This window comes from Castor canadensis, chromosome 8 (assembly GCF_047511655.1).
Source record: "Castor canadensis chromosome 8, mCasCan1.hap1v2, whole genome shotgun sequence".
Taxonomy (NCBI): domain Eukaryota; kingdom Metazoa; phylum Chordata; class Mammalia; order Rodentia; family Castoridae; genus Castor; species Castor canadensis.
In genome coordinates, this window is record NC_133393.1 from 139,044,731 (window position 1) to 139,071,353 (window position 26,623).

The window sequence follows — 26,623 nt, forward strand, 5'->3', positions numbered from 1 at the left end:
CTTCATTTACTCAGAGTTCTCCTGGGCATGAGCCTCTGCTAAAAGCTTTCCCCTTTCCAAGCACACTGGGGGAGGTGACACGGCACCCGCTTTCTCAGGCCTGTGTGTTTATTTACAGCTCACGTGGGAAGTGGGTCTTCCCCCCTCTCCTGTGGAGTTTTCCTCCCTCCACCACTCTCACAAGCTTTCCCGCTCCTGGTTGCTGGGCACGTGCCCCTGCTCCCACCGGAGCCTCTCCGGCCAGGCCCAGCTTGTTTATTTACAGTTCCGGGAAGGATTCCCTTCCTCCCTCTTCCATGCTCAGGGCGCCCCACCCTCTTTGCTATGTGTCTTTGTTGCTCTTATTGCTTATTACTCAGTTTCTCTTTTTCTCCTGGGTGAAGGTCAGTCTGTCCAGGGGGCTATGCTGCTCTGGCCCAGGCTTGTCTGTGGGAGTACCACGGTACCGTGAAGCTCACCTGGTCTGCATCTTCCCAAGCCATCTGGGCACGTGCGACTGGCAGCCCAGGGGCTCTCCTGGTTTCTCCATTTAACGTGAAGTGGAGATTCTCTGTGCCGGCTGGAGGTGTGGAGAGGTCAAAGTTATGCCTGTTCTCGGTGGTTTTGCCTGCAAGGTGTGTCTCCAGCGTCTCTCCAAGATTTCACTATAGGAGGCTCACTTTCTGCTTCCTCCCTCTAGCCGCCGTCTTGGAATCCTCCAGGTTATATATATATATTTTTTGCAGTACTGGGGCTTGAACTCGGGACCTACACCTTGAGTCATTCCACCAGTCCTTTTTTTATGTTAGGTATTTTTGAGATAGGGTCTCATGAACTATTTGCCTGAGCTAGCATTGAACTGCAACCTTCCTGATCTTTGCCTCCTGAGTAGCTAGGATTACAGTTGTGAGCCACTGGCTCCGGCTTGGGTTATATTTTTTTAGAGAGAAACAGCCAGCTGTGGTGATGCATGCTTGTAATCCCTGGTATTTGGGAGGCATGGGTAGGAGGATCTCAGTCTATGGTCTGCTCAGGTCAAAGTGAGAGAGAGCCTATCTGAAAAAGAAATTAAAAGCAAAAGGGGATTCTGTTTAAGCAGTAGAGTGTGAGGCTCTGAGTTCAAACCCCAGTATCTGAGAGAGGTGGAGAGAGATAGATAAATAGATAGATAGATAGATAGATAGATGATAGATAGATAGATTATGGAATTTGCTTATGACAAGATCCCTTCAATTGGAACATTCTTGGTTCTGGTAGTGGATTAGGAAATCTGATGTGGCAGCAGCATGTAGAGAATGGAGAGAGAAGGAAGTGAGAAGTCTGGGGAATTGTCCATGTCAAGGCCAGTGGCATGAAATAGAAGGGAAGGAGAAAAGAGAACTGCACAAGATGTGGCAAAAGGTGAACTGTAAGAAAAGATGAAGATGTATGATTTCTTAATTCTAGAAAGTGGGAACAGAGTCTTCGATGGAAGTGAGAAAGCCAGTGTGTAGAAGAGCTTTGGAAAGAGAGAGCACATCAGTTTTATTCTGTTAAAATGCTGGTAGTATGAGAAGTTGGACACCAAGTAGAATGATGGCATGCTGCAAAGTGCTCCATGTCTGAATGGTTGATAGATACCCTCAGTTAACACTGTTGAGTAGAAATATGAAAGCCACAAGCACAAGCCATGTGTAAGGTTTTGTGGTTGTCACATTAAAAAACCAAAAAAACCCAGATGAAACTAATTTTGATAATATGTTTTAAAATCAACAAGCTAAATATCATTCTAATACACAGTCAATATAAAATATTAGTTATGTTGTATTCTTTTTTTCATGACAGGTCTTTGAAATCTTGTATGCATTTTATAATTACAGCACATGTTAATTTTCTCCAGCCATATTTTGGGAGTTCTATGGTGCTGTATTGGAGGTACAATTGGAGGTGGAGGTAGACAGGGGATTGTAAAGGCCAATTTTAAAAGAGGAAGTAAGTCTGGCAAGGTCTGCATGGCAGAATAGACTGGAGAATGGGATGGTTTTATAAAGGAGAGAATGCTACAGGATAAGGGAATGCAAGAGTATTGGGGAATTTTATTTTGTAAAAGTTTGATTTCCCCATTACTCTGCCTGGCCCCAGAAAAGAGGTGAATTAGTAGTAGTGATTTAATTCATTCTTGTTTTCTTTATTCCTCTATTTGAAATTACCTTGTTTATGTATTTTATCATCTATCTCTCCATTGCTGTAATATAAATCTGACTTCCCTATGACTACTCCCAGAGCAGTACCTCTCACACATTAAGATTCAAGAGATGCCTAAGACATAAAGGCCAAATCACTGCCTGCCAGAATTTACAATATCATTGGTAGAGGAAAATTACAGAGAAGAAAAACAACCTAATATTAGATTTGTAGAGAACTGGACTCCCAGTTAATGATATGGAAAAATGTAGGATATAGAAGTTCAATGAAAGAAAGATCCATAGGGTTTGAAGTAGCCTAGAAAGACAGAGTTGGATTGTGGGCTCTGTCTTATCAGATGGCTGCCCTTTGAATATTTGGAAGGAAAGGAGACTTTCCAGGTACGTGAATGACATGCAAAGGCAGGATGCATGTGGATAGTTTAGTTGTAATAGATATTGAGAAAAATAAGATATCAAACTACAATGGTAGCCACAGAAATTTTTGAGGTATGCTAAGCAGAATTTTAAGAATAGTATTTATTATGATTTGGAGAGAGAAGAACTGTTGGGTAGCTAGTGCAACTGTCTAAAAGATGATAAATGTTAGGCTAAGATGATGCCTTTGGAGATAGGCAGGAAGCAAGGAGAGATATGATAGTTATTTGAGCACTTGCTTCAGTGGACTTTGCTTTGATCTAAATATGCATTGGATGATTGAATGTGTTGCTAAGAACAACTTCAAGATTCTAAACTTAGTTTACTGTGTGATGGTGCCATAGATTGAAGGTTCCTTGTAGCAAATTGCTTTTAGAGGTAGGAACTAAGAGAGGAAAAATAGGTTGAAGTCAAAGTGCTGGAAGATATCCAAGTGGAAATTTCCAGTAAGCGTTGAGATGACTAAGGGATTCAGAGAATGTAGGATCTTTCCAAATCTTCTGTATTTTTTGCCTATATCGAAAGTGTTTACCTTATGTGTTTCCTTGGGGCTTGGTTGATTACATTCTTACGTGTGGTTTGAAGCTCTTCTGGCTTCAGACCTATATTTGTTTTGGGCATGGTTGGAGTAGAGTGCTAACGAGCCCAAGGTCATGAGTTTGATCCCCATAAGGGCCAGTTAGTTTCATGGAGAGGAAAATTGTTTCCATGGTTCACAGATTTTACCCCTAATCCTGTCTACTATGTAGTTTTGTCCCAAGAGGGCCTGGTGAGAAAGTGTGGTGGTTGTGTGCAATCCATTAAAACTACTGGAAGAAAAGTTCCAAGTGGGTTTATGTAGGCTGATTTTGTAGGAAGCTGTGTCTGCCTTCCTCCCTCAGCTCTTGGAACAGAGATCACATTTTCAGAGACAGCATCACGATCAAATGCACGTGGCACTGTCACATGCATATCCACTTACATCTGCCTTCCCACATTCATTTGCTTCTCTGGTAAAGGGCAGTGTGACGATCTAGAAGTGTGTGGTTCTTTGCTTCGTCTGCTTGCAAGTATTTGGATATTATCAGTTTGACTTTGAAAACTGGCTTTCCAGCATACAAATAAACACTGGAGAGTGTGAATGTGTCCAAAAACTGTAAGGAAAATGTTCACCGACAGATTTTCCTTATCTTATCAGACTGATTTGGTTTGCTGGATACTCTTACCGAGAAATCCAAGTCCACACTCAAAACTCTTGTGGAGTAGTCATGCAATGATACAGCATTGAATGTGAGGGTGCTGTGTTTTTTAAAGAAATGATGAGCCCCTAGAAGGCATCTTTGACCCAACTACAGTCACCAGTACTTTCCAGGGTAGCATCTAAAGTCTGTTTCTGTGGATACTGCATTTTCATAAATCAATCCTAGAGGTTCTCAAATTGCTTTTACTGTTGACTGATACACCACAGGGTTGCATAGGAATGACCCTGAAAAGGATTTGGAATAATATTGCATATATCTTGAAAGACTCAAAAGAAATCCTCACAGCTTTAGCAGGACATGAAAATAGGTTCTCTTTTCTTTCAGGGAATTGCAGTTTGCCACATCAAGGATATTACTATTATTTGAAATTATGAAAAAAATTTAAAGGCGAAGGAGCAAGAGACCAGACCATTAAGTACCATCTCAGCCATCAAATATCATTTAATAGGTTACTAAGAATAGGAGTGCTGTCTTAGAAGAATATGCTCTGAAATAAATATGACTAAAAGTAAAAGGCAGAATAAATACACTAATCCACAACTCCATTAAAACTGGTTGAAAACTTATTGGTATTTGGCTTGGGCAAAATGACAAGCAATTGATTATTTGCATTGTTCTTTTAAATTGGTTACATTGACCAGAGTAATTATTTGGCAGTATATAGAGAGCCAGAAATTATCAAGTGAATAGTTAGAAATCACGATACAGAAAGTTTGTAGTTCGGCTTACTGGGCTAGGCTGAGTTGGGGTAAAGAAAGAGAAACAATTATAATGCCACAGCAAGACGACGCTGGACTTGAAATTTTATGTTTGCTTTGTGATGCAAGGATTTGCACCAACACTTTCCCTCTGATTTTGCCAAGTGAGACTCAGATTAGGGGGCAAGGTAGTCACTTGTCAGTGTCAGATAAAATGAGGCCATGAGTCAGAGTATACATAGAAAATGGTGTGACAAAGCCAATGCAGAAAATTCCACCTTGGGAATCTTAGGTCCTTATTTTTCTCATTCTTAATAATGACAGTACAAGCAGTGATAATAAAAGTAATGACAAAAACTCCAGAAACCACACAAACAAGAGCTAATTAGCAGATGAGTGCTAGACAGTGTTAGTGGTTTCACAGCCACAGAGGAACTAGGAACATGAGAATTAAAACAATGTGTTGAGTTTTCCATAAAGCCAAATTCATTCAATGTAAAGAAATACCCTTTATATGGAGAATATATCCTTGACATGTACTTAAAATTTTTTTCCTGGGGGATAGGTGAGGAGGGGGTGAGGTGGCATAAACAATGTATACACATGTAAGTAAATGTAAAAATGATAAAATAAAAGGAGAAAAAATAGAAAAAAAATTAATCTACATCTCCAAAAGAAAAAAAATAAATAAAAAACACTTCCCTTTCCATGACAAATGGTAATGATAGATGATCATTTTTAATGTCTTTATTTTAGCCAAATGATGTGTTTTTGCCATCCTATGTCAATTTCTCCCAATTTCTTTTATTTTATAAAGTTTCACTATTATGAGAGATTTAGAAGTTGAAGAGCTATTGCATGATAATGTTTAATCCTCAGAATAATACGTCAGCTATTACTATTACAACCATTTTATAAAAGAAGAAATGGGGTCTCACAGAAGTTGTTTTAATTTGACCAAAGCACCTGGCTAGAAGTGTCAGAGATGACACAACCCCACATCTGCCCCATTTTAGAATTTATGTTTCTTACCACTACGTTATCCTTATTTGTAAGCACAAACCATTTCATGTATTTAGGTATTTAAGCAGAGAGAAGTTAATGGAGCGATGAAGAGATGAGTAGCTAAATAAGGCAGAGGAGCTAACCCAGAGATTAACAACACCAGGAAGTCACTATGCCTAGAGCTAAAGGGTCACTGAGAGGAGGTAGGTATTTCCATTTGGGAAAAAAAACATCTGGATAGATCTAGGTTCATCAGGAGAGACAGTGTGCTTCTTGGGCTGTGGGCAGGGAGCATGGACAGAAGAGTGGCAACTTCTGCTGCTGAAGATGGTACTGTGAAGCAGAGAGAGAAGGGGACCATCTTTTGCTTGTGCCCTACATTGGCTACTCTTGCTCAAAGCCTAGAGACCACAGGTCCTGTAAATGTTCCTTGTGAAGCAGAGCAGATCAAGGGAATGTTGGGAAGTAGATGTGAGAAAAAACAGGTAAGCAAGGAGCATATTCTCACATAAATCTGTAACGAATTATTTCACTGCAGCTTATTGAGGTCTAGAGATACCAGAAGAGACTTTTCAATAGTAACTGTCTAAGACAATCCATTTGGCTATGGGAGAGGAAACGGAATGTCTCTATTTCCAAATGACCTTTAAAGCAGAGAGAGGATGAAGAAATAAAGAGAGAAATTTGACTTTGGAGGTAGCTCCAACTTTTACAAGGGTGGCTGCAGTAGAAGTTCTGGGCCAAATAAGATAGAAAAGCACAATCCTGGGTTATGCTTCTGCTTCTTAGTGCTGTCTCCTTCCACCGCTTAAGCAACAACGTGCTCCCTTTCACCTTTTAGAAATTTGGGGTTGGGAAGAACAATTCCATGTTTATGGGGTGGAATGATGAATGCAACTTCAGCACTCCTATAGAGAAGTTGCCATGATTAGAGGCTCTGACTCCCAGGAGACCCTCTTTACTGTCCCTTCTGAAAGAGGCTGGAGGCTAGGCTTACCCACTTTACTTTAAGAAGTAAAGTAGAGTTAGGATATTATAGAACACTTACTTAATCTTTAACTGTCCCTCTTTTTAACTGAACAGTGGAACCTCCTGTCCAGGCCACATTGTCTACCTAACTTGAAATCCAAGGTCAAATTTTACTTCTGATGTACTGCTTTAATTGTCTCAAATCCAATTTACATCTGTTTCTGTTTTTAGTGATTGCTTTATTCTTTTCAAAGTCATCTCATCCCATCTCAGGGTGAAGGAAAGAACATTTAGAAACCAGATGTTGTATTAACCATAACCATTATCCTTTATTGGATGTCAAAGAGGTTTAATCTGTACCCATAAGCAGGTAAGGAAGAGACCAGTTTTCAGCTCAGCTCTAGACTTAGGATTCATCACTGCAGAGAGAGGAAAGGCCTTGCCATCCATCTGCCACTATAACCCAGGGGAGATTATAACTAATAATATCTCAGGGGTTCAACTATATTAGAGTCAAAGTACCCCCCTTTTTTTTTACAATGAATATTTTATGATATGCTGTTTAATATCCCAAAGAGAAATTCAAAGACAATATTAAGAAACACAATTTCCATAGAAAATCATTGCAATGATGTCAGGATACAATTTCAGGAAATAAAATGAGGCCAGTATGGTGGCTCAAGCTTGTAATTTCGTCTATTTGAGAAGCAGAGGTTGGGAAGATTGTGGTTCCAACCTGGTAGAGAAGTAGAAAGTTCTCAAGACCCCATCTCAACCAATGGCTGGGTTTGGTGGTATATACCTGTCATCTCAGCTCTGTGGGGAAGCACAAATAGGAGGATTATGTTTCAGGCTAGCCCAGGAATAAAGCAAGACTTATTTCAAAGTAACCAATTCAAAACAAAACAACCACCCCCCAAAACAAGGGCCATTGTAGTGACTCAAGTGGTAGAGCACCTGCCTAGCAAGCATTAGCCCCTGAATTCAACCTGTAGTACTATTAAAAAAGAAAGAAAATGAAAAGAGGTTAAAATAAAATAGCACACATTACAAGATAGAAATGCTCAGACACAGCTCTTTCAAAAAACATGATGAAGTAGTCCAATGTCTGTAGCATGTAGAGAATCATGATTGTGAGTGCCACATGTGCAGACTGATACAGGTACAGAAGAGACAGTTTGGAATAGCACAATGGGCATTGCCATTGTTGATGTGATGGTGGGCCATACAAATGGTGGGCAACACTTGGTAAATTTCCAAACAAAGGATAGTATATCCTTTCCTTAACTTACAGGGTAATTGCATTCCCACCAAATTCAGTTTAGGTTAAAATCATGGAAAAATATTTTGAGCTTATAAATAAATTGAAGTTACGTTCTAGAGCTACAAGAAAAGTCTGAGGGCCTAGACATGCCCAACAAATGCTAGTAACACTTTCCCCAGTCATTGCCAACAACCCCAAGTGTCCCCACATGTTTTCAAAATACCATGTCGGTCTATGCTATTCCTACCGGGGCCCCTGACCATGCTATGACTGAAGCTGTTTTAAAGGGAAGAGACTGTGGTAAGGGTGCATTTTTTTCTCTGGAAGCTTTGATTCAACCATTTCTCTTGAGATCACACTGCCTTTGATAAGCTGTCGAGGGATAAGCAGCTGGATTTTCGCCAAGGCTCTTGCTAAGATATTCTTTATGATCAACTTGTAACTTTGCTCATGTGGAAATTGTTTATGCCTAGATCGTATGAGGCGCCAAGGCATAACCTTGCTTTCTGAGATCTTCTGAGATTGGTTTACCCTTGAATGATCCAAACACAGTGCAAAGCACTGTCAAGAAATGACATTGCAACCTGAATAAGTGGAGGAGGGGCAGTGGGAATGTTGGAAGCCCAATTAGGTACATTGGCTGCTGTGCAGAAATGGTTATTTATTTTGATAGTATCAAACTCAAATATGGTTTATCACTCAAAGATATAACTGGCAATATTTCTGCCCATAGCATAGAAAACAAAATTTGAATGAGAATCTATTAGTCAGTATATACCATGCTGTTCCTAAGTCTGGGTTGTGGCATAAATGACAAAGTAGTAAAAACACAGGTTATATTATCTTCAGCTCTATATTCAAGTTTTTTTTTGCCTGTTTGTTATCCCCATTTCTAGTCTTTAAAATACAGTTCATAGTAGTGACTGATACACAGGGTTTTTTTTTTAATGAGGATGAATGAGTAAGACAAAATAGGTAGATCTGTTGGCATAGGGACTGACTTCCAGTTGCCCTCAGAAAATATTAGACACCATTATGGTTATACTGGTGGTAATATTCACTGATAGAGATCCAAAAGGAAGAAAACAATGTTATTTTTAAGAGAGGCAGTGATTTGACCAAGATGACCTTGAAGGAAGATGAAATTCCTCTAAAGGTAGAATTTCTCTTTTGTTTTGGAAAAAACACCTTTTGTATATATTCAGTAGTAAAAGGCCTGAGCCAATCCTGCTCCAACACCTATGGGCAAAGCCATGATGGAGGAAGATTGCTTGGCAGAAGAACATAACAGAATTTTCTTTCTAAGGAGAACGTAAGGATTGGGTGGGAAGTATTGTAGCTCCTGGGGGAGTTACAGAAGAGAAAGGCCACAGGAGTCCTGTGGAAAGCCAAAAGTTCTTTGATGGATTTGTGGTAATAGTGATGTTTGACACTAAGTTGGAAGCTGTATTCTACTGTGTGCGTTATTGCCTCCCACTGCGTTATCTATGAATCCTTTAACAAAAGGGTGTAACTAGATTAGCTAAGTATGACTAGAGGAAAAAGGGTATTACCTAGGGTGGAGAAGACCACCCTAGAAGACCATGGACACAGTTGATAAAATACCAAATGCATGGATAGAACATTGGGAAGAAGAGGGGCTAAAGAACATTAGTTCAGGGAAGAACTATGGAAATGGTGAAGGAGTGAATTGGGAGTCTGGATGAGCTGAGCTACCAATAGTCATGTAGAAAAATATGTGTTATTTCCTTAAAACCAAGTACAAAGCTTATTGGTCTTTTAAAAAATATTTGAGTAACTTTCTAAATAGTTAATGGCAGGTTAACAAAAAGGAAAATGGAATTAGATGTTTTACACAAGGGGAAATTTCTAAACTTTACATCTTGTATGTCTACAAAGGCTGTTGTCAGTTTGATATCTGCAGTATAAAAGTATTAGAAAGATTTATTGAAATAACAACTCAAAGCTGAGAGATCACATTCTTATAAAATTTCTTGGTAGGGGAGTGTATTAAATGCTATTTGTATGTTGTGTAGCCTCTATGATATGTTTGGAGCTTTTGTCAGAAAATCTTTTCCCATGAACTTTGCATCGTGGATTATAACTCACTGTTGGGACACAGTGAGTAGGGTCAGTCTCATAAACCTACTTTATTCTTCATGCATACTTATATTCTTCAACTCATACATCTCTTATGCATTCTTTGTACAAGTTCTTTCAATCATGTTTATTTTTAACTATAATCTGTAAGTTCTATAAGCTAGCTCCATCTGGTTGTATGATTAGTTTAATTTTTCTAAGTAAGTTTTCATGTTTATTTGTTGCAATGAGCTTAATTAATAAAAATGCTATCTAACAGTGGACTTCTTAAGGAATGACATGTTGTACCAACATTATACAAAAGAATCAATTAATCAAACATGATTAATTTTAATGTAATTACTAAAGAAAGATATACCATTTTATTATGACACTCTAGCCATACATTTTCAAAATGTGCTTATTAAACAATAAATGTAAGATAATGATTCAGTTAGTTACATTTTTAGAAGTCATTAGGATTGATATTCCTTTGCCATAAATGAATTGAATAATAATTTCAAATACAATCAACTTAATTTAATAAAAATATGCTTTTGAACTAAAACAGATACAATGAATGACCAATCATTATTTTCTGGTTTCGAAGTAGCAAGGAAAACTAATTCAGTGTCTGTAAGTTTATTTATCACACTTGGCCTATAAATGTGATAAAAATACATGAAGCAAAATACATGATGTAATCCCAATTCTCATAGTTCATTAACTCTCTTTGCAAAAAAAGAGATCTGACATGCTATTTGGGGCTTTTATGTCAACCAAATATAAGCTGCATGGTGTTTTTGATATTTGGAAGAGACATTTTAATGATACATCTACACAGATAGAGATGGGAATAGACAGTTCAAGGTTTCAGGGTCCCTCCTGCTGTGTGTTTAGCAGCAGGTATAAGATAAATATTCAAATAAAATCAGATTAAGGGATCAACAGAAGTGACTTTGCTATGAGTTTGGGAGTGGGATCAGTGGGTAGCTTGGAAGGGATTTTAGAATGTTATTTTCATTTTTTCTACTTTACATCAGTGCATTTCGGGCAAAAGAAATGAGTAATGTTGGTTTTTAGGCCTGGGCAATTTAAACCAAGGCAAATTCTAAGGATTGTGAAAGGTCATTTTGAAGGTGATTCAGCCTGAGTTTTTAAGTAGGAGAAACTATTTCCATCTCAATTGGCCAATGACATTCGTACCTTTTTTTTTTTTTGAAAAATTTAAAAGCAGAAAAATTTCCTTTTAAATCCATATCAATAACAGTTGAAAAATAGGGAGAGAAAGGACCATTTTTAAGCTTAGTGTACTCATACACCAAGGGAACATGTGAAATGCAGTTTTTAAAAAGGTTCCTTTAATTCTAGGGTTTCAGCCTTGTTCAGCCCTCTATAAAATTCTGAAGCGGATATTTAAAAAAAAAAAAAATAAGGACTTGGAGGAATAAAGATGTTTTCAAAAATCCCCTGGGTCTCTGTCTTACCTGTGAGAGTTTTGTTCCAGATAAGATTTGCTGATTTCAGTTGATACTTTTATCCTGTACCGTGTGTACTTAAAGCTTCAGACAGTCTTTTTGTTTCCTTTTTTTAAATAGAAATCACACAAAAACATATCTATGTATCATTTTCTAATACCTAACAGGAAAATCTTATAGAATATTAAAATAGCCACAAGCAAATATATACTATTGGATTAAACACTAGCATTGAAAACAAAACAAAAAAACCCCAAAGAATCAACAAAATTTCTTTTTGTTTTTGCTTTATGATCATTGCAGGGGAAGGGCATATTCACAATTCTCTATTGTATTGTAAAGTAAATGATGCCATAGCAGAAGTCAGATATATCTTTTGAAAACATTGGTGGGAAAGCCCATGTGATTTAAATGGGAATGCTCTTTCTATGAGGAGAGCCAAACAGGTTCTACTCTAATAAATTAGGACAATCTTTTAAGATTGAAAATAGAAAAACATTTTAAATAGTCTGATTCAGTAAGTCAAACATACATTTCTATCTAGACTATAGTTTAAAGAGTCTATGTGGGATTAATTTATCATCCTTCATTCCAATATGAAAAAAGAAGAAAAGGACCAAGTTATTTTGAACATTAAGATATTCTTAAAGACTATATAAAGAAAAAGCAAAAACCCAAAAACAAAAAACCAAAAAATCTTCACAGATTGTTAGCCATCTCTTTCAACAATTTCTTGTAAGTTCTCTTTTTTGTTAGTAGATAACCCCCATCTCATGAGGAAATACTTTCCAGCATGTCCCAATGAGATTTGTGATTGTTTTTTTTTTTGAGAGTGACTGCTCTTTGAGATGTGTGTGTGTATGCATGTGGAGGGAGAATGTCTTCTACAAAGTGGTAGTCAACACCAAAGAACGCTCAAGGAGGATGCAGCAGAAGGTATTTTTAGTAGTAGGTGAACCTATGTATTTTTTCTTTTTGTTTTTATTTTCTCCTCTTGCTGAAAAAGTGTTTTAGAGCAGAGCGCAAGCACACGCGCACGCATACACGCGCACGCACACACACACACACACACACACACAAATCCTCTTTTTAGTTTTGCTATTTGCTTATAAGATCTTCCCTCCATTTTTACTCCAAATTCTTCATTAAAGTGTTCAGATTGGAAAATATATTGCTAATTTTGTTCAGCTTGAGAGCCAACAAAATAATGGAGCCTTCTAATTAAAAAAAAAAAATCCATCTTCTGTCCCTGAACCCCCAAACTCACAATTTGGTGAACAATATTCTACTTGTAAGTGATAAAAAGTTGAAAGGTGATGGTGACTAGATCTAATGCTATTTTACTAAGCCATCTATCTATAGAATTGTTGTTTTCATACTTTAAAAAAATATGTCTATGCTTTCTTTTTTTTTCTTTTCTTTTTTTTTAGTCAAGTACTTTCTTAAAGAAACAATAGCACCACATTGGCATAGCCGGCCAAACAATAAATGGGAAAGCAAAATATGCTACATCTTTCATGTCTAGTATTCTCCCAATTGCATAAACTAGTAAGAGAAACCCTGGAGCCACAGGGCACTAGACAGTTTGATCTACACAAGCATTGACATTCCAAGGAGGGGAGGATTCTCAAAGGAGGCCTGGCTTTTTTGTTGTTTTATTTTAAACCATATTTTTAAAGGAAGTGTTTTCTTTTCAATATTCCATTGGACTCAGTGTGAGTAGGTATATGAGGGTGTGTGTGGGGGGGTGGGTGTGGAGAGAGTTTTTCTTTTACCCTAGAAGGGCAGATTCTGATGGAAAAATGCATTAACTTTTTCAGAGTAACACCTCATCTTAAGATGTTCAAATAATGCTTTATACTATTTGGGGAACTGGGATCAAAATTTGATATAGGTACTGAATATTTGTTAATTAAATTGGAAATGAAGTCTTACTAGGTGAAAGCTCACGCTCACCAATGGTTGCTGTTCTCTTGCCTTGTTTCTAAGTTCTAAAGCAATGTAACGCCATAGCAAAGCTTACAAAGCTTTGAGTTAAAGTTTAGGGTTCTTCCTTCTATCAATCCTGGGTCATTCTCCTGTGACATTGGATTATCAGTTGACTTCCAGAGTTTATGCAGATTTGTCTTCTAGTGTTAATTCATTTGAAAGTAAAATGGTGTGTTAGTACAATTAATTTTTATTAGTTGATTTATGATTTAGTTGAAGAGGATTTTGATTGAAAAATGGTTAAAAAATAACATGGTATTTCCTATTTAAGCTTTTGTGCATAATAAATGAATAAAACAGACCATAGACACTCAGAATTGCCATACCCAACTATGTCAGGAAACCCATAATTCTGTGGAAGGTTATAAAGTTTTTCTGGGAGTCAGCAATTTAAAAAGGTATACATTGGAAGCATGAAATAAAATTCAGAAGTGCCATCTTGGGGGAGGGTCCAGCATCTCCTTCCACTACATGTCTGGAAAAGAGGCAGAGGGTGATTCTTTTACATCTCTTCATAGTGATCAGGGGCTCCATTCAAAGGGAGTACTGAGGACTGGGAATTAAGATGCTCGCAGGCTGAACAGCCACACTCCATTGACTGGGATCCTCTTTTTGCATCTCTTCAGAGAGCCAGATCCCAGAAGCCACTTTTTTTAACCTTCCTGTTTTCTGAACTTTGAGGCAACTCAGTGAAGGAAAACTAAAGATGTCATTTCATTTTTCATTAACATTTCACAAGTATATAAAGGATAAAATTTGCATAAGATAACCAAACTGCTGGCTTTTCACTAAAAACTCTCAGGCAGATAAAAAGATTTAAATGTTCGATAATTCATTGATCTAAAAAGAAAATCTTGATCCATAGAGGGGGAACATTTGTGAGGTAACCATGAATTACTTGTCTTCATCACTGAATTTTCTTGATACCAGTGTTCAGTTGAATGTATAAGACACATCCACAGAAAGCTACAGGTCACTCTTCTTAGTGGCCATGAGGGAAACTTCAGGGTTGTGAAGGAAATTTTTGCAACTGTTGTTAGCATATCTTAACAAAATAAAATTAGTATATGTATATACAACCAAGAATAAGAAGTGAAGCCCACTAAAAAAAGAAACTTCATTACTTCTAATTAGATATTATTTCAGTATTTAAAATCTTGGGTCATTTCTATTATCTAAAGAAAAGGAAAATGCATTTCTCAAAGTGAATAGAGTATCATTTATAATATTAAAAGAGGTCTTAATAGATTGATAGTAACTGCCTGGAAGAATAAGTGAGCATTAACAAATAGAGTAACTAACTACCCTATCACTGGTAGAAATCTTTTTGTTTTTCTACTTTTTCCTTTTCTTTTCTCTCTTTTCACTTATCTTCATATTCTTAAGTTCAAATGCAGAATTTAAAATCAAATTGTTAAGTCAAATGTGTCTTCTAAAAGAGATTGAGCTGTGAATTTTAGCAATTAGTCATCCAATTGTTAGTTGGATAGCTTCACTGACAAGCACTAGAATATTAGGTGGTAATGCTTCTCTACCAATGATTTGTGTGAATATGTTGCTTATAAAATTCCTTGCATCCAACAATTCAAGGGCTCTGATGTTGTATCCTCTTAACCCAGGGTAAAAATCTGAAGTGTTATCTTTTAATCCTCATACCACCCCTTTGAGGTAGGTAGATGACATATTGCCCCCACTTTGCAGATGAGGAAACTGAGGCACAGAGAGGTGAAATGACTTGCCCAAGGTCACACAGTTCGAGTCCAGGATAGAGCTGGCAGGTGTTTGTTGCTTCAGTGATAAAAAGAAAACAGGATTGTTAAAATTCCTAGCCTTCTGCTATTTCTATTTCAAGGCTCTTCTCTGGACTTGCCGGTCAACTTTACATCACTGGACTTTGCGTCTTAAGTTCCTCTCAGAAGGCATAGTTAGGGACATTTTGCCTTCTTTCCCAAATGGATTTTTCAGTTTCCTTCCCCTTTTGCCCCCTTTGGCTCCAGGCTTTCCCTTTTGTTTTGCTTTCACCTTTTACCATTTTGACCAGACTCTTTCATATAACAAACTACAAAATAGCACCATTGTACTAAAAAACAGAGTTTTACATACTGTTTGATATATCCTGTATTACTGATATGCTAAATTTACATAGTGCTCTATATGGAAAAAATTAAAGAGAAGTGACTAATCAGGTTGTACACTAACTCATTTGAAGGAACGATTGAGCATTTAAGAGACTTTCTATGTTTTGAACATAGATCTAAAAATGGTTGGCCTCAAGTTGCAAATATTTGCATTATTTTTTTGTAGTATGATGTGGGAAAATAAAGATTCATGTCTAAAATAAATGCATCCAACTTATATTTGGTACAAACGCCACAAATGGAATCATGTGGATTAAAAATTTGTGGGCCCCTTGGCCACTCCTGGCTACTGCTTTTGCGGAGGCCAAATTTAGCAAATACAAATGCTATGACAGGAGGTGACACGGAGACAAGACTGTTAGACTGTAAAACAGTTTATGACGTGTAGAAAGATGTGCAAATAAGAAAACAATTCATAAACCACTTAGACAAGGTTGCTGAATGAATGACTCCAGCAGCCAAGATTCAGAGAGGAATTTAGTGCAACTGGATCTATACAACACCCATGCATTTGTGGATCTTGAGAGGCAGGGACTAAGATATATATATATATATATATATATATATATATATATGTATATTTCTTTATAGAACATTATTGATAAAGGATCAACAGTCATCTACCAACTCCAGGACCATTTTTGCAAGATGCAAAGCTTTGAACGATCACTCCTAAAGACAATGTTGGGATGTTTACTTATGTACTTGTGTATTTCATTGGGGGAAAATGCCCATCTCTGAAGTGTTATTAAACTTATTATTTTTTTTTTTGGTAGGTGTTCCAATGTTTCACAGGTAACTCGCGCAGAGCCAAGGATCCTGCGGTGACATGTCCTTCTTCACTCCTCAGGAAGGTCTTCCTACATTCTGTAGTTCTTGTTTCCTGCACTCCCTCTACTTGTGTTCTTCAAATGTACCTCCTACAAATAAGAGAGAAAAGGTGACATTAATTTGATAAGAGTTTATATACTCATTTGTATCTTTAAAAAGTAATTTATGTTTTAAATTGTATATATTATGGAGTACAACTTGGTAGTGATTCAATGTATGTATACAACGTGAAAGAACAGAGCAGTTAGCACTTTCATCTTAAAAATTTATCATTTCTTTATGCTGGGAACCCACAAACTCTGTACCAGTTCTTCATAAAATAAAAATAAATTGTTGTAGCTATAATCACCCTACTGTGCTGTAGAAAACTAGAACTCATCCCCCTAATTGTATCCAGCTATTTCTAACATTGGATCTCAACCTTTTATATCTTTTGCCTTACCAATCAAATTGAAAGGAGTTTTGAGCCTTAGTTTCTTTGAGAAAGACTTATGTAGTCATCCCAAATTTTAGTTAATTCTTCAACTAAGCCTCACTTGGGCTACTTCTATGTACACCTGGTGGTGTGGATATCATAGGTTGTTTATGATCATAAGGTGAGGAATAAGGGTAAAGAATTAATGTACATAACAGCACTTATACTAGACTGACACAAGATAAACACAACGTAAGTCCTAGCTGTTATACCCAGAGATGTGTTTCTACCCATCTGTGTCTATCATAGACTCATTGCTAGGAAGGGAATCCTAAAAATTCCAGTCTTCTGGCCTGTGGCATCTTTTTCTAGTGAGAAAAAAATATCAATCAGATTCTGCAGTTTTATGCTTTAATTTTTGGAAAACAGGGTATTTGTTTTTCTTTTGTTCTTTCTTTCCTCTCTGGAGAGAGGCAGAATTTTAAAAACAGAAGACTGGGAAGTTTTATAAAATCATAGACATCCTGAGCTGATCTCTTTTATTTTGTAGTGATATGAACTTGTACAAGTAATAATAGTCCCTGGTGCCTCAGTTTCTTCATCAATAAAATAAAGTAATAATGGTATTTGCCTTAGGGTATTAAAGGTTGAAGAGTTAATGTACATAGAAGCACTTATACTAGGACTGACACATGATAACACAAGTATTACTGTTATTATTATTATTTACTCGTTTCTGCTCTTATGTCATCTTTACTGGAAAGTACCAATTCCAAGGCCAAAAATCTTGAATTCATGGCTTTGGTGCTACCATTCACTCAACAATCTAGGGTATTATTATAAAAATACTGAGTTTTGTTTTGAATAGAAACCCTACAAGGGCAGAAACTTGTCTGTCTGTTCTCTGTTACAGCTCCAGTGCCCAGAACAGTGACTGGGATGCTTAATAAATACCTGTGGGACAAATTAAAATGAATGAACGAGTCTGAGGGACCCCCTCATGATGCATAGAACCAAGTCATTGTACTTTTCTTATAGTTTTTATTTTAGTCTTGAATATATTTAAATAGCAAAGTAGTTAGATAAATGAGTATGAGTTTGAAATAAAACTGAGAAGAAAATGGCTTTTACATGTACACACTGACAGTACTTCTTTGCTTGGTTTTACCTCTTGGCAAAGGATGTAATGGACAACTATTGGTACAGAAGGAGGTATCCCTTTATCCTTACAACACATTTCCATCAAGACCAAAACCAATACTTCTCCCATGATGTCTGGAATCTCTAAGCTTTTCCTGTGGCAAAGGTAATGAACACCCACTCAATCATGATGACGTTAGGAGTGTCAGACCTGAGACCTGGAGTGGGTGAGCAGATTTAATACTGAATCTGGGGAGAAACCACCTGCCATTCCTTGGAAGTAATACCTACTTGCCAAGATTCATAGAGATTTGGCAATATTTCTTAAACATGTTGTTCAGTTCTACCTGAGACAGGAGAGTTTTACTACTGAGTCTGTCATGAAAAGCAGATAGAACTATATTCTGTTTTGATGAAATGGAAGGAAGGAGGCATTGTTGTTTAAATACATGTATGAAGATAATGAACTCAGTGGCCATTACAAAAAAAATGGTATTGAGAAGAAACTGGGCACTTATAGAGTAGCTACAAATGCCATTTGTTTAAAATCCTGGCATTTTCCCTCAAATAGCATATAGCATTTACCAAGTCCATTTAACATGCATTTGTTGCTGTGCAAAGCATCTACCAGTAAACTTGTATTCCTAGTCTTGTATCCTTTGCTTTCTTCCAGTAGTTTTCTAGAAAAATGAAAGAAAGATGCATGGGACCACACAGTAGAATTACTAATGCTCCCAAGGTCCTCAAAACACTTCTGTGTGGATCTCCTGATGGTATAGGGCTCGTCAAAGTCCCCAAATAGCTTTAATTAGAGATACTACTTCCTGTCAAACTACTAACTGATATAACTATCAGGAAGCAAAATACACTAATTTGAGTTTTGTCTTTTATACTTTTTCCTAAGCATCCTAGCTTAGGGAAAAAAAAAAGATTTTTAAGAATCTGAAATCCTCAAATTAAGAAAATGCTCAAGAATGAAACAGTAACAATGCAAAGAAAGCCTCATGAGCTGTCTAATCACCAGTTTTCCTCTCTAGCTGAATCAATTACAGACTTGTAGAAGAAATCATTCGAGCATCTTCTGGGCTTCATTTTTCAAATTTATGAAGGCTGTAGAAAAATAATTGCAGTTAGATTGACCAATCATATAGATGTTTATCTTCTGATTCTTTTTTTTTTTTTAACAGAAGGTAAAGTTGAGCAGAGGTATCTTCTGTCTCTTTCTATTTTAGCATCACAGCAGAGGTATGGGCTGAAACTCACCCATGGCTACTCCAAGAAGCATGGTTCTCATGCGCACACGTTAAGTGGAGGCCATTCAAAACCAGCTGGAATGTCTTCTGGTTTGCATTTGGCTCACTTCCCAGGCTCTCACATGTGACTTCTTTGTTGCAGACAATAACAGTGACAAAACAAAAGCACTCAGGGACTTGGTCTCAGTTGCATCTGTTGCTTTGCTCATTGTCTTAATTTAATTACTCCAGCCACCCTTGACAATGGGCGACAAATGGAGGTACATTAGAAGCTGCGGGCCTCAGAGCTGGCACCATCTTCAGTGCACTTCTTCAAGGGTTATGAAACTGTCCCACATTCAGCCAAGCAAAAACTTTTCACTTCAACAGCTTGTCCAAGACAAACAAACCAGCTGAAACTGTTTCTAGTATGCAACTAGACAGATTTTTGAAAGGAAAACAGTAGTGAGTAAATAGTGTTTCCTTTTGACACCAGGGAAGGTAAGATTGTTATTTTTTTTTAATGTTGGTCTTCCAGTTCACTGGAGTTGGTTGAAGAAATTTGTCCTTCTGATGGAGAGGTTATCCAACTCATTAGGGAATAAACTGGGGAAGGGATTAATTTGCAAAGTACTGTTATTACACATTATGTACATATGCCCTGAAGAGCCTGTTCACTTTCTCCTGTTCCCTCTTGGTTCTTATTCTTGCTCCAAACGTTCCTCTGAAAAGGTTTCCACAGCCTTTTAGATGAAGAAGATCACTGAAGGCTAATAACAATGACAATAATAGTAATCTTGCCCAGCATCTGAAGAGGCTTCACAGTTGACTGAATACTTTGGCTTCTCCCACCCACTTGGTGAGGTGATATTATTCACATCAATCCCACATCCAAGCTGAGGCTTGCTAAGAGTTAGTGATGTGCTTGAAGTTACATAGGAACAAGATGATATACCTATAACTGAAGTAATAATAGTACCCATTACTTGAATATTTACTATGTGATGAGGATTAAATCATGCGTATTCATTGTATATGTTTTCTGATTTAAATCTTAGGGATAGGTACTAGTAGCTTGACCATTTGACTTTTAAGGACTCTGAAGCTTCAGTAGGGTAGAAAACTTGCCTAATTTCTTATAGTGAAGATGGGATAGTGGTTGGGATTTGCTCCAGTTCCTTCTGACTCTGGAGCTGATTGGCCACTCTGCTAACTACCTTCCCAAGAGGTAAAACAATACCTGATACCCCAGCATCAAAATCTCTTTCCAATAGCAAGTGAGAGATGTCATGAGGGACCCATGATGCCAGCCAGTGGCAGATGCCCGTTTAAAGAGAAAGCAAATGCCTTGGGGGTAGAAGACTTGAACTTAGGAGGGTGGGTGTCCTTCCTTACCACTAGTGTCATTTGGACCCTATTTGTATGGTTATTTATAGAGGTCTCATAGCACAGTATTCAGTTCGCAAAAGTGAACTCCCTGCTGGATATCATAACTGCTTCTTTCTTCTTCCCTGTCTTTATGAAATTTTGCCTAAGAGACAGAATCTTAAAGAAGAATGATAATAGGCTCTTTAAATTCTGGGGAGGAAGCAGTAATAGTTTCAATAGACTATATTTCCATCTCCACCCACTCCAAACAAGTTAAGTATTGTGTGACATAAAGTCTAGGAAAAGCCCAGCATCCTATAAAAAATACTGGGGAAACACAGTCTAGCATGGAATATTAGCAGCCTATTGTACAGTATAAAGTACTAACTTGACATTGACCTTCTCCCTAAAAGGGCAAAACAGGGAGAAAAGAGCAGTGTGATTGAGATGGCCCAGACATGAGCTCTTCACTTGTTCAAACTATATGCTATAGGTCTTTTGCTGGGTTGGCCGGTTGCATGTGAAACTGTGGAGGATGATTTAGATGTCTCAGAATCAACTTTGATATCTTTTTACTTCAGGGAGTCACAAGTTCAAATTCCAGGAGAGTTAGGTCAGTCTTTCATTTTGGGGAGCCACTCTGAGTGAGTGTCACGCAATCTACTCAGCACTTTGGGATGTCGCTTTAAAACCAAAAGACAAGGTGCACAATTGGAGAGACCTGTACTCCTCAGATATGTGTCTGCCTCTTATGAAGAGTAAGAGATGACATATTTACTAGACACAAGATTAGTCTTGTCCAACCTCATATTGTTTTCTGGAAACTACCGTAGCCCATCTGTTTTTGGGGTGGGAAAGGCTATTTTTCCCCTACGACTTCCCCTTGCTCACAATAGATTGGCCCCTCTCACAAGCTAACAGACTGAGCGTGGTGGGGATGCCAAGGCAGACCCGTTCCTGGGAAACACACTCCTTTGCTGATCGACTTTGGTGCAGTCTCCCTGATAGCTTTGCTGTACTTTCCTTGGATCTTATAGTTGATGAGGGCATTTTCACTCAACTCCTTTCCCTCTCTTCTTCACTCAGGGTGAGGTTTACATCACCATCTGATGGTTTGCTCAGGCCTTGAAATCTCCTCCTATTTCCTTTCACACAAGCATTCCTTCTAATAAAATTCTTGCTCATTTGGCCCCCACTTGATCTTTTCTTTATCATGCCTAGTTTGGACACCAGCTCCTTCACAGCAATTGTGTGACCTTTGGCAATCATTGCCTTGTTCTTATCAATTTCCTCTTCTGTAAATTAAAAGAATGGGGTGAGAACACCAAACTCAGCCATTATGTTTGAATGCTAAAACCCTTATACATTTACCTGGCAGAAGGAAATCGCTCCAGTTATGTGTTAGAGGGCCTGCAGTCAAGGATACTTGACAGATCTATTTTGTGAACTGATAGCAACATCAATGTATTTTATCTTGTGGGTAGTTAGAGTCCACTGTGGGTCAACCTTTGTTGGAGCTTTAGTGTAAATTCCGTCGTTTAGTAAAGCACTAAACGATAAGCTTCTTGAGGAAGGTAGCATGTTTTCTTTACCTCTGTATTCTCCCCAGACCCAAGCATGATGCTTTGATTTAAATTTCCTGCAGGAGTGATGGCATAGAGTTTAGGTCAATAGCAAGCATTGCATGGTCACTTGCTTCTTGTGCTCTGTAAAGAACAAATATCACACAACCTTTTCCTGTCTCAGAACTGACAAATGGCAGGTTATGGAAGAGTAAATATCAACTAAGAAATGCAAGAGGGAGTGTGATGCCGGGTTAACACACTGGTGTCCATCTTAGGTTCGCAGTCTAATTTGGCTTCTTGTTAGAACAAGACATTGGCAAGGCATTTAGCCTCTCTCAGTCTGAGTTTTCTTATCTGTACAATAGGAATAATTATAGTGTTTACCCTGCAGGCCTATGGTGATTGAATGAGGTGATTTATTGTAGCCCTTACCATAGGGCATGTGCCTAATAAATGTTATTAATGTCTCTTAAGAAATAGTTACTATTGTCAAAGCCCTTTCCATGGTAGGATACTATCCCTTTTCTGGCTGAGTGTGGCAGGGGTCATGGGGGTGGGAGAGGGAGAGAAGCTACTTTCTGGATTTTCAGAGCTCTCTTGAGTGCTGGGATAGCAGACTTGAGTTCCCACACCGTTTTTTTCCCTAGTAACTGGCATGCTCTTTAGGAATTTCCAGGACTCAGGGAGCTTGTATTCATCCTACAGTATTCCAAAATTATCCTGATTTAGCAACTTTCTTACTCTTCAACAGACACCATCTACCTCTATTTTGAATTTTTTTTTCCTGTGATGTAAGAAATCACCACCAAAATGGTTTAAAGCCTGGATTGAAAAGAAGAAGAAAAAACTACTGATAGGTACTTTCCTTCACTGGCAAGAGATATTTATGTTGTCTTTAATTGTCTTGAAGGATATTTTAAAATAGTTCAGGGTTCAGACTTGTTGATTTTACGGGCAGCTTGTTTAGTTAGCTGTTTGTGTTTGTGTTACATTTTTAAATAAAAAAAATAGCTCAAGCACACGCTTTCCCAGAGGGAGTCAGTTTTGGAATTGCTGCAAGGTTCAAATATAGCATTAAAAAAAGTGAAACACCAGATTCTAGCAACTTTACTGATACGTGCTAAAGATTCAGCACATTCTTACCTAAGACCTGGATTTGATTATTCTTTTTCTCTTATGGTTCCAAAATGCCATTGTTTCATGTGACATATGACTTACGCTAAAGTTAACTAGTATATGTGGTAGTTCTATTACCATGTCCTTAGCAGACGCAAGGCCCAGGGTTTTTACTTTTGGTGTCATTTAAACGCAATATGAGTTCACAGGGTTAGTAGGAAAGGGTGTGGCTCTCTTCCACTCATTCTTTGTGTGTGTGACAAATCTGGGCAGAACATTCAAGCTCTATGTGCTGAATTTTCCTCCTTACTGAATTGAAAAAAATTTTGGAAGTTTGGAAGACTCCCCTGAACTTTTAGGATGAACAAAATAACACTATGACAACATGAAGTGATTTGCATGTGTTTGAGGTTGAGCGGAGCCTTCAGCATATAAAAGTAAACACGAAGGATGCCAGCCAGTGCTTTTCCAAGACAGAAAATGGTGCAAGAACGATTCATGCGTGCAGTTTTTTTTAAAATCAGAATTATTGCATATGCCAAAAGCACCTCTACCTCCACCCTAGTATTCTTTTGAAGAAGGAAACAAATGTTATTTAAAGAGATAAATCAGAGCATTTAATAGCACCTGGTCATTCTAACACTGACAGAATAACAATAATGATGCCATGCATTCATTGACTCATTTAAGCTTTTCCCTTTTTCTAGTCCTACAATGCTTCATGAAACTATTCAAGCATGCCACACCACGACATAAATATTGCACGTTCCTAAGTCTACAACTTGTCAAATGATGAGGAATCCTTTCCAACCCTCAGCCTGCCATGGTCTTGCTCCTATTTATTTGGAATTTTTGTCTTGCCATAATTGTTATCTACAGCTGTGAAAATAGCCCATCATATTTTCACAGATGGCAGGGCTGGTTGGTTTTTGATTACTTAACTTCTTGGGGTTGGCTAGACAGAAAGTCCCATGTGGACATTTATATATTCTACACAGAATTTTGTAAAAACTTTTGGCATATAAATCCTAGCTTGAAAGCCTGGGCCATTGGGCCAGCTTGAGTTTGATATAAAATTTCTTGATCTCTCACTGGGAACTTTGGAGCTATTTTACCAAGGACCAGAGTTGCTGTCATGCTCAGCCTTTCACAGGTCTCTTTAACATCTCATTTTATGCTAATTCTGGTCATGTCAGTTAAAAGAGCCAAGGTAGACAGTATAACAAGTTGTTACTTTTTTTTTTTCCTGAAGTGGCAAGAATACATGCCTGCTCAAGTAAATATGTTCCTGTATCTGAACTAATGAGGATATATGCCAGAGTGAATAGTAGAAGTTAGAGGTTTATGGCTAAGAAAGAAGAAAGGGGTAGAAAGACATGGGGTAGTTTTTGTCAGTCATCCTAATCTCTAACAGAAACAGAGGCAGGACTGACCCTTGGTTCTGATGGGTGAAGATTTAGACTCACAGGTTTCTAAAGTTGCAAGTTTGTTCCATGGGAAAGTACTGAGATCTACAGACAAGGGAGGTCTATAGAGTTTTTGTAGATTAGATGGGAAGTGGATGAAGTCCCTGGATCCTTAGAGGATACAATAAAAACAAAACCAACTTCTTTTTGCTGCTCCAAAAATTTTCCTTTATTTCCTGGATAATATTTAATTTAAGGGTCTTTCAGAAAACAAAAGAATTTTGCAGTTTTTTCCTGAATTATGATTAATTTTTACAGAGAAATTTGCCTTTACTGAAAGGAAAGCTAGGAAAATGGATTTATCTGTGGTTTTGGGAGTCATTCACTTATAAACCCTACTGGGTGCAACAGAGCTATGCAAACATATGTGTGCATGTGTGCCTACATACGTTCAGAGTAATAAAGAAAACAATGTGCTTTCAGATTCTGAACTACTACCAATTAAAATCAATTGCACACATCTTTAGTATTTTTATGTCCAAGTGGCAAAACCTTACCCTCCTACAATTTCTGATCAATGATTCTGAAATAATAAGATAAAGATGGGAATTTTACAAAATGTTTTCTAGTTCTGTTACTCATCCAATAGCCCACAGAAACTGTAATTGAGTGCCAAGGATGAGCACTTTCTTAGGGGTTCTCTAGGACTACCAAACAGACCCATAGACCATGTTTCTCAACATTTTCTTGCTTTTCTCAATTTCTAGTTCTGTCTTCTGGAGTTTAAACCTAAGTTTATGGTTCTAAATTATCTCTTTCAGTTGAGGGATAAAAATGAGGCAGGACTACAGACATTAAGTAGTTCCACTAAACAAGGTCCCCAAACATATGGGCATCATAGAAAAACTCTGATTTCAGTTGGCCCATGAGAATGGAAAAGCTGATTTTGACCTTTGCATGTCTGGAAGTTGAGTGGGCCCTGAAGAACCTTTGCTAACTAGCATCAGTGCTTCCATCTTTAAAAGTACTTTTGTTTCGCTTAGGTCAAAGGAATCAATAGCTGGGCTTTCAACCTTGAGATGAACCTATAAACTAAGGAATTCTATAGTGGATATTCCAAACTCATAAAAGGAGACTCTGTTTCGTCTACAACTGTCAATCTTTCCTTCATTGCTACCAAGGGCTTCTACTTTACCTCCAGGCTATCAACTTTTCCCTGGATTAAAATCAACTCCATGTTATCTATTAAATATTGCAAAAGCCCTATTCATTCCAAATGGGCAAGTTAAGAGAAAAGACCTCATCTTCCCCCATGGATACTAATGGACTTGAGAACTTGCAAAATGTGTTTTTTAAGAAAATCTTCTTCCCCTGTTGGTTGGAGGGAAGTGGTCAGGAGATACTGGAGAGGGAAAGGGAGGAGTTATTTTGGGGGAATTATCTCTTTGCCTCCTTTTCCACCCTTACATCCTAACCATACCCACATTCAAGGCTGTATGAGGTTTTGTTTATTTTCAAGAGATGTTTGAAAGAAGATCAAATGCTTGGGAAGGTGCTGGATTGACGGTCCTAGAAACTGAAGTGTCCCGGAAGCTGTGTGAGCCCGGAAATATCCCACATTTCTATTTATTTTGGCAGTTTTACTTAAAACTAGTAAGAGCTGGAGTTCATGCTACAGTTAAATTTCCCCAGGCACCATGAAATGAAAACACATATTACATTTGATTTTAACTGGTTGAGAAAAATGGTGGTCATTGTATGACCCTGAAATAAATGTTAACAGTTCTTCACATGGGAATGCTGAGTTACCATTTAAATTGAAATTATTCAAGAATCAGGGTTTCTCCAAGTTAGAAGTGGTCTTAGGTCATCCAGTTCTCTTGTTCTGTTATGTGTTTGAGATTCTACTACCACGTCTCTGAAAAGTGTTGGCAAGCTTGGGCTTGATGCTTTTGGTGACATGAGATTTGCTTTCACTTCAGGAGACTGGTTTCTTTCTCATATGGCTCTAATTTTCAGAAGTAAGTACAGTATATTAGCTAGTACTTTAATAGTGTTTATTATATGAAAGCACCATTTTGAGTACCATAATGTATATGTATATATACAC

The 26,623-nt window shown here is 37.7% G+C and overlaps 1 protein-coding gene across 2 annotated transcripts in view; it reads right to left on the reverse strand.

Annotated features, from left to right (window-relative positions):
• Positions 1-11,017: 11,017 nt before the first annotated feature.
• Positions 11,018-26,623, reverse strand: part of Igf1 (insulin like growth factor 1) — a 74,118-nt gene continuing 58,512 nt past the window's right edge. For both annotated transcript variants that reach the window (XM_074084252.1, XM_074084253.1), the window contains exon 4: positions 11,018-16,360. In XM_074084252.1, coding sequence (XP_073940353.1) covers positions 16,301-16,360 — 60 coding nt within the window. In that variant the 3' untranslated portion in view covers positions 11,018-16,300. The remainder of the gene's footprint in view (positions 16,361-26,623) is intronic.